The 16435-nt window shown below is 40.0% G+C and overlaps 1 protein-coding gene across 1 annotated transcript in view; it reads left to right on the top strand.

Annotated features, from left to right (window-relative positions):
- drosha (drosha ribonuclease III) overlaps window positions 1–16435 on the top strand; it is a 263319-nt gene that overhangs the window by 15598 nt on the left and 231286 nt on the right. The window contains 3 exon segments of the mRNA XM_062020897.1: window positions 3110–3181; window positions 3488–3569; window positions 3658–3735. Coding sequence (XP_061876881.1) covers window positions 3110–3181; window positions 3488–3569; window positions 3658–3735 — 232 coding nt within the window.

Here is a 16435-nt window from a genome sequence, read left to right on the forward strand (position 1 = left end):
GTTATTCACTGAAATATATTTATTAATTGTGGTTCTTACAAAAAATATATCTTATAAAAATATAAAAGCTAAAATGTCTCTTAAAGCTCTGCCCCTTTAATTAGTGCATACTAAATAGTTTAACTTTAGCCTACTACTACAACCATATTATTTACCAGCAACATAAAGTGAAACAGAGGCAGAGGTGTCCTGCCACAGTCAGTAACAAATAAACAGAAAACCGTAGTGGTGGTAGATAGACACAAAGCTTCATCACACATCTGATCCACTGAACAAAGAGCTCCAAAAATCTTGATCCTACACTTCTCTTTTGTAAAATAAATCTGATTAGCCGATATGGGCATCTACATCAACTATATGATTTGCCTGAGAAGCTGGACAGGACAAAAAAAAAAAAAAAAAAATTATATATATTTTTTTTGTGGCGGCCTTAATTCTTTCGTGGCGGGCCGCCACAAATAAATGAATGTGTGGGAATCACTGATGTCTGATAGAAATAACGCTTCATTTGTTTAAAATGTGCTGGTTTGATGCTAAATTACATTATATTTGTTATATACTTGCTACTGATTAGTAGGGGTGTCAAAAAACGATTTTCTTATTTGTAACGATTCTTAATCGATTTCCAACTTCCAAAAATGTTATATTTTATTTTTACTTTTTAAATCTGTTCTGTCCAGCCTGTCCGGTTCAAACACCGAACTATCTATTAAACAGGACTACAAGCAAGGAATCAAACAGAGATAGAATTCAATTTAGCTCATGAGGAGAGCGCGTGGACCTGCACCATCGCACAGTGTCACCCCACGCTCTGAGGAAAAAGTTCCCGCGGTTCCCCATTTATTTGGGCATTCCCTGATTACATAGCTGAAGCTGCTTCTAACGGGAGGGGTCACATTATGCGACAGCCTAGCACTGGTTCATAAACAGTTAAAACAAAATGTGCTTGGAGCGGTGTCAGGTTTGCCCCTTCTCTGCTCGTCCGCCTTATCTTCTTGGAGACTTCGGGTCCTGATAAGGCCCCTCCCGTGGCTGTCCAGATCCAAAAACAGACACTTCTACGGCGAGGCGCATTACAGACACACAGTGGAGATTTACAAGCTGTCCGCCTTTGCATGATAAAACAAAGACAGTTTTGTGAGCACAAGTGGATAGTAACCAGGGCCACCTGAACTGCAAGCAAACAAGTTTTGTGATAACTTATAAACAATTATTATGACACAGCCACTTTATTAAATGTTTGGATATAATCTCATTAAACAAAACCATTTTTCTTTTAAGTAATATAGACATTTATCAGAGCTGTTAATATATTTTATGGAGCAATGTAGTTAATCATAGAACTGGCACCCAATTAATCGTTTTGAGTCTAGAATCAATTCTGAATTGAATCGTCACCCCCAAGAATCAAATCGACTCGTGTGGTGGCCAAAGATTCACAGCCCTACTGATTAGCATTAGTGATTTTTCATGGTGATTTCAACACCTCCAAATTTGGTAATGAAAACTACTACTAAGATGCACGCTACAATCAAACATCTGGTGCGTAATAAGTACAATACTTACAGTATAAACACTTTGGTACTCAATATAAGACAAGACTGGCTTAATGGCAAAGACTACTTCATCACTAGGCGACAACAGCCACTTAGAATAATGCGACTGCATGCAAAATCTTCAAAATATGATTGTAAATTCAACTTGGAATTGTGTTTAAAAAATTAAAAAAAGCCAATATGTAACTAGTAGACAGCATAGTTATCTAATCAGATAATTTTTAAATACTACTTTAAAAAATGTATTTTATTATTAAACAATTAACTTTTAACACACAAAAGTAAAATTGGTACCGTTTGTACCTATCCCTAATCTCAGTTTTGTGTTGTCAGCGTCATAATTTCAACGTTTTCTTGTTACATAACACCTGCTTGCTCTTCTATTCCACTTAAAAATAAAAATAGGCCATAGGGCACTGGCACACACTAACCTGGCATGATCGTGCAGTTAAAATGTGTTGTTAGCATGAAGCTAACATAGCTATGCTCACGTTGCCAACGCTTGTGTCCTGTTGTCCCACTCCTTAAGGTTACGTTGTTGTATGTGATGTATGACATCTATCACGTTGGACAAGAGTTACTACACACAGTAAGGATTACTAAAAAGTGCTTTTAGGACATCTACGGTACATTACAGCATCAAGGTTAGATTTTTAAATTATTGTTTGACTGAGCCATTAAAGGGAAAACTGAGTGCATTGCTTTGCTACAACCAGCAGTGGCGCTTTTGATTTAGTTTATAGAAAAAAACCCCCCACTATAGCTAACCTTAAAAATAGAATCCAGTTGTTTTTTTTCCACTGCAGTAATTATATCTTAATTGATCGCTACATGGCTCGACCTCAGAGATGAATATTGGCATCATAATTCATTGAAGTGTCCTCTTTATAGTCGCGCACTGTTGCGTTTGTTGTGACTGTGGTGAAGTTAATTACCTGTCAATCAAAATGTAGCCTCAACACATTTGTTGTGTAAAAGTCTTCTCGAAAAAGTTTCCCATTTAACTTCAGCTGATGTGCTTAGCGCTAAACACTTGAGAAGTCTGTCTCTATGTAGGAATGTCACTTTTGCATGTTTTACTGCCAATTTGAATATGAAACCTCTCTGTCAATATGTCTCACAGGAGGATTAGCCGTGATTTGAGCTGCATCGTTTAAAGCATTCCGCCTTAAAAGCCAGGGTAAACACTTGGTGGGATTAGAAGGTTTTGGAGCTGGCCGCGATATTCGCCCGCCGCTAGTTAGCCGCTTGAATGTGCTCTCGCAGGTTAATCTCCTCAAAGTGCTCCCGCTCGGACAAGAAAGAAGAGTGTAACAGGGGAGATTAAAGGCAGGGCGGGGGCGGGCTTATCTGTTTAGTGATATGTGAGTTGCTTAAATGTCGAGGAAGCTTCCTGGTCGTACTCGAGGCTCCTGCCCCTCACGGCGTTGCTTCGCCAAAGACAAGCTTTTAATGACTTCCCTCGCAAAGCCGTCACCTCGGCCGAACGCGGCGTTAATGAGTCAGCGCGTCCTTTCTTCATGGCCTCCCCTCTCCTCCTTTCATCATGGCAGATTCCATTGTGCCGGGTGATCCGCTTCAACATAGATTACACCATCCACTTCATAGAGGAGATGACGCCCGAGGTCAGTGGAAGCTGTTTTATCTCCACTCTCTTCTCTCACCCCTTTTTTTTGTTTTTATCTCAAGTGTCTGAGCCGCTGAGCCACGCGTCGTCATCTCCTCTCCCCCCCTCCTCACACCTCAGTGCCTCCTGAGCCGAGGTGCTAATCCTTTTAGAGGAGGGAAGAGGGATGATGGCGTCGATAACGTGGCTTATGCGATAAAGTTGGGAAAGTCGGATTCACTTACATAAAGGCTGTCTTCATTGTCTGCCACCAACTGAACACTCACGCTCGCTCCTACGCTTCTCCTCATCCCCCCCTCTCTAGAACTACTGCGTCCAGGGCCTGGAGCTGTTCGCCTCATACCTCTTCCAGGACATACTGGAGCTGTACGACTGGAACCTGACGGGTACCTCGGATTTAGGCAACCGTGCAGCAATGTGTGTTTTCATATTATTCCTTTTAACTCCTGTTCTATGCTCTTAATGTTATCGCAGATCCAAATTTGGACAATGACCCCAGTGAATCATGCCAGCGGTTCCACTTCATGCCTCGGTTTGTTCGCTTCCTACCAGGTGAGTGAAGAAAGTGACTTCCGCTTTGTTCTATGCTTCCCTCTAGTGGTCAGTCTCCACTTTTTTTTTTAACTTTCTTAATGACAGGTAAACCGTTTCAAATCACACTTTTCCACATTTAGAGTGAAGGGGTGTCCAAACGTTTTCCACTGAGGGCTGCACTTGCGCCCCTCAGTGGGTGCCATGGGGGTGCCACTTTGATATATATTTTTTTCAAAACCAATACAATATGTAGATTTTGTTAACCTTTTTTAACCTGAGAACCCAAAAGGTTCTCAGTAAATTAAATCTTAAAAAACAATATACGCACGCATGCACGCACACACGCACGCACGCACACACACACATACACACACACACACACACACACACACACACACACACACACACACACACACACACACACACACACACACACACACACACACACACACACAGTATTAACAGTGCAATACATTTTCATAACATGGTCACTACTGCATAGTTTGTCTTGTTGTATTCTTATTTTTACCGTTATATTTTTATTCTTATTGTTGCTTTTTATTTTTATTCTTATTGTTATATTTTCTATTTTATTTCCATTTGTACCCCCATTATTTACTTTTTACCTTTTTAATTCGATCTCAATTCTGTACATTGCTGCTGGAATTTTAAATTTCCTGAGGAAACTCTCCTGAAGGAATCAATAAAGTACTATATCTATCTATATACACTTAACTTTCAAATCAACTTCAGAACTGTCTGTCAATATACAGTTTTTATTTTTTTAAGGTTTTATGCCCTTTTTTGTTAAAGCAAACCCCGTTTTTTATGACAATACCGCAATACATGCCGTATTTCCCCCTATAAAATGTTCAATAAGGAATATTTTATGTGAAGTAATTGGAGCCTTAAATTGGTCAATAATTAATTACAACTTTGATTTTCATTCATTATTGTTTTAAAAAACATCCCATTAAAATGGGCCCCTATCAAAGTGTTGAAAATAATTCATACATCATTATTATTATTATTTTCAATCCTTAAATCTCTAGATCAACTTCAGATCTTTCAATCACAAATTTTTTGTATTTTGTTTGTTTTGATGCCCGAAAGGGACAAGCGGTAGGAAATGGATGGCTGGATGGATGGGTGTCCCCTAAGTTACACATTAGAGTAATTAAAACATTGCAAACTAGAAAAGCGCAGACCTCCGCAAGGCCTAATCTCCCAAGAGTCAAAAATCCTGAATCCAGTCGGTGATCTGGATCAGCCCCAAAATGTTCCTTATCCCATTTCTGACATTTCCTGAAAGTTTAATCTAAGTCCGTTCATTACGTTTTGAGTTATTTATAGAAAAATGAAAAAAACTCTTGTCAGTCATCCACACTCTCTGTCTCTCTGGGTGGAGGCGGGACTGCTAGCGTACACACTCAGAAGTGGAGGCTTGTAGCATAAACGTCAGGTAACATAGTAGAAATGATCCGGATCAGCCCCAAAATGTAATCACTTGTTTTTTTTTATCCCATTTAGAGAATTTCATGAAAGTTGGATGAAGATCTGCTTGTAACCTTTTGAGTTATCTATAGTGGAATGGAGTGAACACTCTCGTCAGTCATTCACTATCTTTGTCTCTGCTGTGCTGCTAGCATACACACACACAGAAACGTAAACATAAGGTAATGTAGTAGAAAGGGGCCTGACATCTAATAAGTCGGTATCTTATTCCATTTCAGATATTTCCTGAAAGTTTCATGGAAATCTGCCTTTTATTTTATTTTGCTAGTTCACTAACAGACAAACTAACAGCAACCCTTAGTAATAAATGTGCTGTCGTCTGGGTGAGGGCTTGTCGGGGGTTGTCCCTAGGGGGGTGCGTGTGTGGCTCCGTACTGGGCAGTCCTGCGGCGGCCGACTTGGGTGGGGCGGCATGGGGCGGACCCCACCGTGCTCTCTGGGGAGGGTTTGGCTCGTAAGGGCCCGGTTGCTGGTAGGGCGGGGGCGGTCTTCCCGTCCGGCTGCGGGAAGTCTCTGGGTCTCTCGGGGCGGGCCGTCCCTTCTTTCTGCCCGTGTGGGTTGTGGTCTCTCGCTGGCTTGGGAGCTGACTGTCCCCTGCTTCTCCCGTACCTTGTCCTCTGCCGGGTGCGTCTGTCTATGGCCTGCTGCTGGCCTTTCTGGGCGGCATTGTAGTCCCGGCTCTGGGGTTCCTGTCGCTGGCCGGCCGGGCTGCGTGGGGCCTGTGTTCCCTGGGCGTCGCACCTGCTGTTTTGGGTTGGGCTCTCTGGGTGGCTGGGGCTGTACTTTGGCTCCCGCTTACACTGGGACACAAATATATTGTACATACAAATGCACATACCTACTCACATTCACACAATTATACATACATATATTCATTCATTAATACATACACATGCGCACACATTGGTGCTTACCAACAAAGGTACCTACGCTAAGGCTGGGCGATATGGACGAAAAAGTATATCTCGATATATTTTTACTTAAACTCAATATTTGATATATATCGCAATATATTTTCCGGTGAAAGTACACATAGAAAGATATTAATTTTTGAGCGAGATTCACTGAAATTTAAGTGAATGACAACTCTACTGTAAACAGTCAGTGGCACTTTTATTAGCCCAGTTAGTCAAGATGGGTATTAACAGCACATAAAATAAACTGTTTAAGTAGCACAGAATTACATAACACAAATAAAATAGAACAAATATTATTAATACGTAAAATAAATAACATAGCTGTGCAAATAATACAAAATGTATCAAACTCGGATAAAAAATAAATTTGCTGGCACTTTATAATTCCCAGTCGGCGATGTAATGGACTGTCACACACGTACCGTTCTGGTCAGCGCCAAGTAAGTGACTTGACTTAATTGTGCGGCTATGATCTTCCTCACTTTGGCATACATTTTTGGCAGCATTTCTCTTGCGAAACATGCCCAGCTTGGCAACTCGAGAACAGTTTTGATTTGGGCTTACATGGTAAACAACTCACATTAAAAAATGTTTTATCCAGACTCATACATTTGTCCAAATGTGGCCAAGTTTACGCATTGTGTGTTTCCTGGATGTCGTCTACATCGCTAAAAGAAAAATCTAAAGAAGAGAATCCCTCTGCCATCTTCCACTGGTTTTTTAATATATAAATGGCCCCCTTGAATATTCCCTTTTCTCTTCTACGACTCTCTCGTCGTCATTTGGGATGTCTGTTGTGATTTCCCTTCCTGGTTCCATGACTTGCCCTATCTTGCCTTTGATTGGCTTGTACCTAATGTTTTGCCCTAATCTCAACCAATCGTGACTCATCATAGTAAACAACCAACCAATCATGGATGTTTTTATACATGCAAGCACGTCTTGGAAGGAGGAAGGGGAGGAGTTTAGTAGCCCATGGAGTGTCGAGAGGGAGTGGGAAGCGGGGGAGAACAAGTAACGCAACAAATAAGCGGTGTTTGGTCATTTTAACGTGAAATAAATTATATCGATATTACGATATTTTCTTAATTCATACCTTGTTTAAAAATATATCAATCTATCTTACAAACTCGATATATCACCCAGCCCTAACCTACGCACAAATACAGTACATACTGTACCTACACACTCACGGTACACACATCCACACGCACATTCACTGTACAAACATACATATACACAGACTGTACATATACAAGCTCATATGCATGCCTACACTCATGCATATAATCAGGTTTCATCAAACATAAATTAACGTTGTTCCCCTAGGGGAAACTGGGTAACACATGGCACACCGACAAAGCTCGACGTATTCTCACTATAACAATCTACAAGGTTAATACAGTTAATTTCCCTTTCTTCCTCTCCATTTATCAATCAATCAATCAATCAATCAATGTTTATTTATATAGCCCTAAATCACAAGTGTCTCAAAGGGCTGCACAAGCCAGAACGACATCCTCGGTACAGAGCCCACATACGGGCAAGGAAAAACTCACCCCAGTGGGACGTCAATGTGAATGACTATGAGAAACCTTGGAGAGGACTTTATCTGCTTTATTTTGTAATTGAAGTTATCATTACATATTTGTATTGTTACATTTGAAACTATTGCATTGTTGATACTAATTATAGGTAATTATTGTTATTATTCATTATCAATAGTGCTATTTATATTGGTATTTGTAATGCTCCATGTGTAGTACAATAATGTCCATTGTCGTTTCTGTGTTATTTATTTCACTCACTGCTTCTTTGCTATCACTTTTTGTATCATATTTGTACATATCGTATTTGCTGATATTGTTTTGTTGTTGTTGTCTTTCTGTCTTATCCCCCTCCTGTCCCCGCAATTTCCCCCTTTGTCTTTGCTTTTTTCTCTTTCTGTCCCCTCCTGCTTTGGTCCGGATGCACCAAATAATAATATAAATCCATTTAATAAAGTCAAATACAAGTAAGGCAACAAAGGAAGTATCCTGCACTTCTCTTTTCTAAAGTAAATCTGTACAGCAAATATGATCATCTACATCAACAATATGATTAGCCTGAGTAAGCCTGAGTAGCTGGACAGGACACAAACAAAGTAATAAATGCAAACAACGCTAAAGTACAGAGATTTTACTACCTGATTCTGCCTTGTTTTTTCAATAGTCTAATACTTTTATTGTATTGGGTTTATCTATCCTGTTTAGTGCATCATATGCAGTGTTTCCCATAAACTGCCAAGATACCTGTGGCGGTGGGGGCGTGGCTATGGGCGTGGTCACCATGACATCGAGTAATTTGCATAATTTACTACAATGATTTGATTTTCTCTAAAAAGGCTCAAAAAATGTATACTTACTAATTAATAATAACAGTTTTCTTTTAAACGTCCATCCATCCATCCATCCATCCATCCATTTTACAATATAATTACAACACTTTATGTACATATTTATATACAGATTTGAACAATAAGTTATTAACTGAAATATATTTATTAATTGTGGTTCTTACAAAAAATATATAAATAAATAAATAAATGATAAATGGGTTATACTTGTGTAGCGCTTTTCTACCTTCAAGGTACTCAAAGCGCTTTGACAGTATTTCCACATTCACCCATTCACACACACATTCACACACTGATGGTGGGAGCTGCCATGCAAGGCGCTAACCAGCAGCCATCAGGAGCAAGGGTGAAGTGTCTTGCCCAAGGACACAACGGCGTGTCTAGGATGGTAAAAGGTGGGGATTGAACCCCAGTAACCAGCAACCCTCCGATTGCTGGCACGGCCACTCTACCAACTTCGCCACGCCGTCCCTTATCTTTCAATATATATATATATATATATATATATATATATATATATATATATATATATATATATATAAAATCTTATATATCTTATAAAATATAAAAGCTAAAATGTCTCAAAGCTCTGCCCCTTTAATTAGTGCATACTAAATAATTTAACTTTAGCCTACTACTACAACCATATTATTTACCAGCAACATAAAGTGAAACAGAGGCAGAGGTGTCCTGCCACAGTCAGTAACAAATAAACAGAAAACAGTAGTGTTGGTAGATATACACAGAGCTTCATCAAACATCTTATCCACTGAACAAAGAGCTCCAAAAATCTTGGACTTTAGACTGCCATCAGTTTTACTCCCTACACTTAACCATGTGTTTCCTACTGCCTGCAGACTTTGCACCCTTTGTTATATACACATGTTGTGTTTCTAATATAAATACATTTAATAAAGTCAAATGCAAATAAGGCAACAAGAGAAGTATCCTACACTTCTCTTTTGTAAAGTAAATCTGAACAGCCGATATGGGCATCTACATCAACTATATGATTTGCCTGAGAAGCTGGACAGGACAAAAAAAAATAAAAAATATATATTTAAAATTTAAAAAAAAAAAAGTATTTATTTATTTATTTATTTTTTAATTTGTGGCGGAAGTAATTCTTTCGTGGCGGGCAAATAAATGAATGTGTGGGAAACACTGATATGGGCTTTCCTCTGACGGAAACTAGCACTGTGATAAATTAGGCATATTTCCCTTAATGTATTGTACATTCATTATTATGCACTGTCGACTCAAAATAAATTCCCCACAAATAATTTACTAAAACAAAGTAAAAATCATGTAAATAAATGGACAACTTGTAAAAAAAATTTAAAATATTATTAGATTGATAAACAGACGACAAACAATTCCAATAACCACACAGTTTGCGCACACAACGACATAAAATATACATTAACACGATGCAATAACTGTATACAAAAACTAAATTAAGTTTGGCCTCTGCCATGGCGCTACAATCGCCGTCGCTCGCCCTCAATCCTGAGTGCAGTGATGATCCCAGCAACCTTCACTCAACGCCATCTTGGCTACATTACGGAGGTGAAGGGACACACTTGAGTGGAAAGAGATTAATACCACCATTCCTGTTTCCCATACAGGTGATACTAAAATTTTTTTTTATATTGTGTAAAAGTCCATTCATTTCAGCAATTCAACTTCAAATGTGAAACTAATATGTGATAACAGGTGTTCCGCTGGTCCTTAAAAAGCATTAAAAGTCATTACCGTATTTTTCGGAGTATAAGTCGCTCCGGAGTATAAGTCGCACCGGCCGAAAATGCATAATAAAGAAGGAAAAAAACATATATAAGTCGCACTGGAGTATAAGTCGCATTTTTTGGGGAAATTTATTTGATGAAACCCAACACCAAGAATAGACATTTGAAAGGCAATTTAAAAGAAATAAAGAATAGTGAACAACAGGCTGAATAAGTGTACGTTATATGAGGCATAAATAACCAACTGAGAATGTGCCTGGTATGTTAACGTAACATATTATGGTAAGAGTCATTCAAATAACTAACATATAGAACATGCTATACGTTTACCAAACAATCTGTCACTCCTAAATCTTATACGTCTAGTCTCTTACGTGAATGAGCTAAATAATATTATTTGATGTTTTACGGTAATGTGTTAATAATTTCACACATAAGTCGCTCCTGAGTATAAGTCGCACCTCCGGCCAAACTATGAAAAAAACTGCGACTTATAGTCCGATAAATACGGTAATCATTTTAATACAACGGTCACTTGTAATGTGCACATTGCTGATCTTAGCGAAGATGTCACAAGATATAATAGCTGACCAATCAAAATTATGTACACAGAAATTATTTTTCGCTATAATTTTCAAACAGTAATTTAGAAATTAAAACAAAAATACCCTAAGGAAGGAATACACAAAAGAAACATTAAAAAAAATAGAACAAATAAGCAAAAACATAATTAAAATTTTTTTAATGTGGTGATATGGTCTTTTATAATGTATTTTAGGATGTGGGGAGTTTTCAAGAACTTTTTGTTTTCTTTGTCATCATTAGTGAACGCTGATTAAAGCCTGTCGATGGTAAACCCTGAGGCGTTCTGTATGCAGCGTGTGCAAACAAAACCTCCAAACTTTGCTCAATTGGCATAAATGTGGTGAAATCACACACGCTATTAGCTAATCACAAGTCGGCAATTAAAGGCAGGCAGAAGTTAAGTTTCTTTGGCGTGACTAACTAAGCAACTTCTGCTGCATAAAATCAATAAAAGTGAATTGAAACATTCACTTTAAACAGTCTTGTGAGCCAATTCTAATTTTCTAGAGCAATGTTTCTCGAACCAGGGCAGCACTGTAGTACAGGCGTTAGTGCATGTGCCTCACAATACGAAGGCCTGAGTTCAATCCCGGGCTCGGGATCTTTCTGTGTGGAGTTTGTATGTTTTCCCCGTGACTGCGTGGGTTCCCTCCGGGTACTCCGGCTTCCTCCCACCTCCAAAGACATGCACCTGGGGATAGGTTGATTGGCAACACTAAATTGTCCCTAGTTTGTGAATGTGAGTATGAATGTTGTCTGTCTATCTGTGTTGGCCCTGTGATGAGGTGGCGACTTGTCCAGGGTGTACCCCGCCGTCCGCCCGAATGCAGCTGAGATAAGCTCCAGCGCCCCCCATGACCCCGAAAGGGACAAGCGGTAGAAAATGGATGGATGGATGGATGTTTCTCAAACCTTTTTTTTACCAAGTACCACCTCAGAAAACAATTGTCTTTCCAAGTACCACCTTAATGACCAGCAATAAAATACAGTAGCATAGTAGGCTGCTAGAGAGTACCAGCTAATGTAAACTGTTCAACTATTCAAGATTAGCAATGTCGAATGCTTAATAATGTGTCTATAAGGATCATCGTAAGCTTCTGACTATATTTAATAACTATTTGCAGTAGGACATGGGCGTTAAAGGCCTACTGAAACCCACTACTACCGACCACGCAGTCTGATACTTTATATATCAATGATGAAATCTTAACATTGCAACACATGCCAATACAGCCGGGTTAACTTATAAAGTGCAATTTAAAATTTCCCGGGGAACTTCCGGTTGAAAACGTCTATGTATGATGACGTATGCGCGTGACGTCAATGGTTGAAACGGAAGTATTCGAACACATTGTATCACAATACAAACAGCTCTGTTTTCATCGCAAAATTCCACAGTATTCTGGACATCTGTGTTGGTAAATCTTTTGCAATTTGTTTAATGAACAAAGGAGACCGCAAAGAAGAAAGCTGTAGGTGGGATCGGTGTATTAGCGGCTGGCTGCAGCAACACAACCAGGAGGACTTTGAGTAGGATAGCAGACGCACTATCCGACGCTAGCCGCCGACCGCATCGATAATCGGGTGAAGTCCTTCGTCGCGCCGTCGATCGCTGGAACACAGGTGAGCACGGGTGTTGATGAGCAGATGAGGGCTGGCGTAGGTGGAGCGGTAATGTTTTTATCATAGCTCTGACGAGGTCCCGTAGCTAAGTTAGCTTCAATGGCGTCATTAGCAACAGCATTGCTAGGCTTCGACAGGCGGCACAGCATTAACCGTGTAATTACAGGTCCAGTGTTTGCTTTGGTGTCTCCTGATAGTAGTATTGTTGATCTTCTGTCTATCCTTCCAATCAGGGGCTTATTTCTTTTGTTTCTATCTGCATTTAAGCATGATGCTAACACGTTAGCTCCGTAGCTAAAGTGCTTCACCGATGTATTGTCGTGGAGATAAAAGTCACTGTGAATGTCCATTTCGCGTTCTCGACTCTCATTTTCAAGAGGATACAACATCAGTCCTAACCTTGTCAGAGTCATTCAACATCTGTACAATAAAGCTACCAGCGCAGTTCTCTACAACGGCGCTATCGGAGACTGGTTCAGGACAACAATTGGAGTGCGCCAATGATGCCTTCTCTCTCCCATTCTCTTCAACATCTTTCTGGAGCGTATCATGACGGATGCCCTAGCCGATCATGAAGGAACTGTCAGCATTGGAGGCAGACCAATCACCAACCTCCGTTTTGCAGATGATCTCGATGGGCTAGCTGGAGAAGAAAGAGAACTTGCCAGTCTAGTTGAAAGGCTTGATACCACCTCCCGAGCCTACGGAATGGAAATCCATGCTGAAAAGACTAAAATGATGACCAACAACAAAAATGGCATCCGCTCAGACATCAAAGTCAATGGACAGGCACTGGACACGGTGCAATCGTGTCCGATGAAGGATCCAAACGGGAAGTCCTTGCCAGAAGTGCTCAAACAACTGCTGCCCTGGCAAAACTCAAACCCATATGGAAAGACACAAACATCAGTCTGGCATCACATCACATTACAGCGCTCACTTGTAATGTCGATCTTCCTTTACGCCTGTGAAACATGGACCCTTACAGCAGAGCTGCAGAAAAGAATTCAGAACATGGAGATGAGATGCTACAGAAGACTCATGGGTATCTCCTACACCCAACATGTCACAAACGAAGAAGTCCGGCAAAAGATCAGCCAAGCCATCGGCCCACATGATGACCTGCTCACCACGGTCATAAAGCGGAAACTGAGGTGGTACGGACACATCACCAGATCCTCAGGCCTTGCAAAAACAATCCTGCAAGGCGGTGGCAGGAGACGAGGGAGACAAAAGAAAAGATGGGAAGATAACATCGGAGAATGGACTCACCTGAAACTCACCGAGGTAATGAGAGCTGCTGAGGACAGAGAGGGATGGAGAGAGCTGGTCAACAGATCGTCTGTGGTGCCCCAACGACCCTTTGGGGTTATGGGATAGGTTAGGTTAGGTTATAGTATCCGAGGTGGTTTAAAATACAAATCCGTGATCCACAATAGAAAAAGGAAAAAGTGTGGAATCCAATGAGCCCTTTTACCTAAGTTACGGTCATAGCGAAAAAAGATATGTCCTGCACTGCACTCTAGTCCTTCACTCTCACGTTCCTCATCCAGCCCTTCAACCTGTGACGTCACGCTACTTCCGGTACAGGCAAGGCTTTTTTTATCAGCGACCAAAAGTTGCAAACTTTTTCGTCGATGTTCTCTACTAAATCTTTTCAGCAAAAATATGGCAATATCGCGAAATTATCAAGTATGACACATAGAATGGATCTGCTATCCCCGTTTAAATTTAAAAAAATCATTTCAGTAGACCTTTAAATGTACTTTAAGTGGCATTAAAAAAGCATTACAAAGCAATAAATTAGACTTGCTGATACCTGCAGAAACCATGGATATAAACGTATTACATACAAAGTGAAATATGTCAAGCTCTTATTTGTTGTAATTTTTATGATCATGGTTTACAGTTTTTCAATTCTAGGTTTTCGAAAGCTGTAAGCCATAACCATCAATTATATCAAAAGAATGCTTGACATATCTTGAGTTGCATGTTAAGAACCTATGTCATATTATTTTCACTTTGTAGATATAATTTGTGGTATAAATGAACCTTTGCAGGGTATTCAAATGTTTTTGTTTTACCTGTAAGTGCACAATGACAGTAATGGATTGGAGACAGCACTACACTGTTAGAATTCCTAGTGTACATAGAGTACAGTAGTACAGTAATCATATTGATGTGCGAATGTGGACGTGCGCGAGTTGAAAGATTGCTTCTCCTTGCATGTTCTTGGGAAGCGAGCATTTCCTCTTTGTCACACTAGATGGCGCTGCTGCACTGCCATACTCTCCCCAGCATGGTCGTTATGGCAGCATAGCCGCCTACCAGCTTTCCATCAATAAACAATTTCGCTCCCTCTGCTCCCCCATTTAGCTGCTGGCCACTCATACACATATATGCCTTTTGTTTTCTTTTTTCCTTTTTTTTACAAAATCACTAAAATGGTCCAGTGCATGGTGTTGGAGGCCACGTGTGTGTGTGTGTGTGCGTGCATGCATCTATTAGTGTCCTAATGCATTTCCAGTAGTGCAAGCTCAGTGTGCATGTCCGTGTGCAAACACTGTAAATGGAGGTCAATCAATGTTGCATGAGTGTTTGTTAAAGCCCCTCTGCTTGACCCCATAGCTTGCCTTTGCATTTGTCTACTTTTACCTCTTTTGTGTGATCTGTTGCTGAATGTTTTTCCTGAAGAACGGCAACCTTCACCGGCACTTTGCTTCTCGCACGGCATATAACTGAACAATGCAGCGGCAAAGTGTAAAAACCTATTTTACGTGGCTGCAGCATCAAGGACGACTAGTAATGACGGCCGGCCTTGTTGATCTGTCAGCACTGACAGGAATAATGGCACAAAACCTTGTAAAAACATGTGACCTCAACGGGGGGGGAGACATGTTCCTTTCGCCCCTACTTATACTTGCATATTTACACGAGTTATTTTATCCAAAAATAAGTGATGACAACCATAGAACAGGAACTTATTATGGTGTGAAATTGTAGTACATCCATCGCCGTACTGGGACAGTGAGCAGTTAAGAATGTTACTTAAAACATTGCAACAGGTTTTTATGTTAGTGACCCTTTGATGCTAAAACGGACAATTTCCTACAGGAAATATGGTTTTGAACACAAGTACTGTAGTTAGTAATCGCATAAATAGTATGTGTTGCAATTACAGTAGTACCGCAACTTACAAGCTTGATTGTTATTGTGACACAGCTCTTAAGTCAAAACACGTGTATCTCAAATCAACGTCTCCCATTAAAATTAATTGAAATCAATCTAATTGGTGTTTTGTTACCCAAAACAGTACAATGTCTACCTCCCTAACATGCTTTTTAAAAAGCAAAATAAACTTACAGAATTAATATTGTATACAAATGTAATGGAATGTACTACTAACAACTACAGTCGTTTTGTGACGTAAAGTCATAATGATGTACAGCATTTACCTGGGACTTCTACAGTCTCTTTTCAGCTGCTTTCCAACAAACACAGCATCAGCAGCTTCCATATTTTAATGGATACATGTCTGCCGTTTAGATATTATTTCATTGCCTTAGCTGGCGTTCGACTCATCCTGTTTCATATGGCGCAGACTAGCAGCGCTGCGCCACACACTCGGCCGTGTTTTTGATGATTTATTTTTTTCATTCAATGAATATCATCCACTTCCTCTTCGCAGCACTGTCCTTCTCAGGCACTTTTTTTCCTTCACATGGTTGAAAAACAAAGTTACGTCCATCTCTAGCTATAAGCTGATGCTATAAGTTAGACCAGGTGTGGATCTTACGGGCTTCACCGTGACATTTGCTACACCAAATAATGGGATTAGATATTATCGATATTCCTTATGGATACCGGTGTTCATCGGTACTATATGTAATTGCTGTAAATAAAAATGAGAAACACACATTTTATTGGCACAAAAG

This window comes from Entelurus aequoreus, linkage group LG15, assembly GCF_033978785.1.
Source record: "Entelurus aequoreus isolate RoL-2023_Sb linkage group LG15, RoL_Eaeq_v1.1, whole genome shotgun sequence".
In the NCBI taxonomy this organism is placed as follows: domain Eukaryota; kingdom Metazoa; phylum Chordata; class Actinopteri; order Syngnathiformes; family Syngnathidae; genus Entelurus; species Entelurus aequoreus.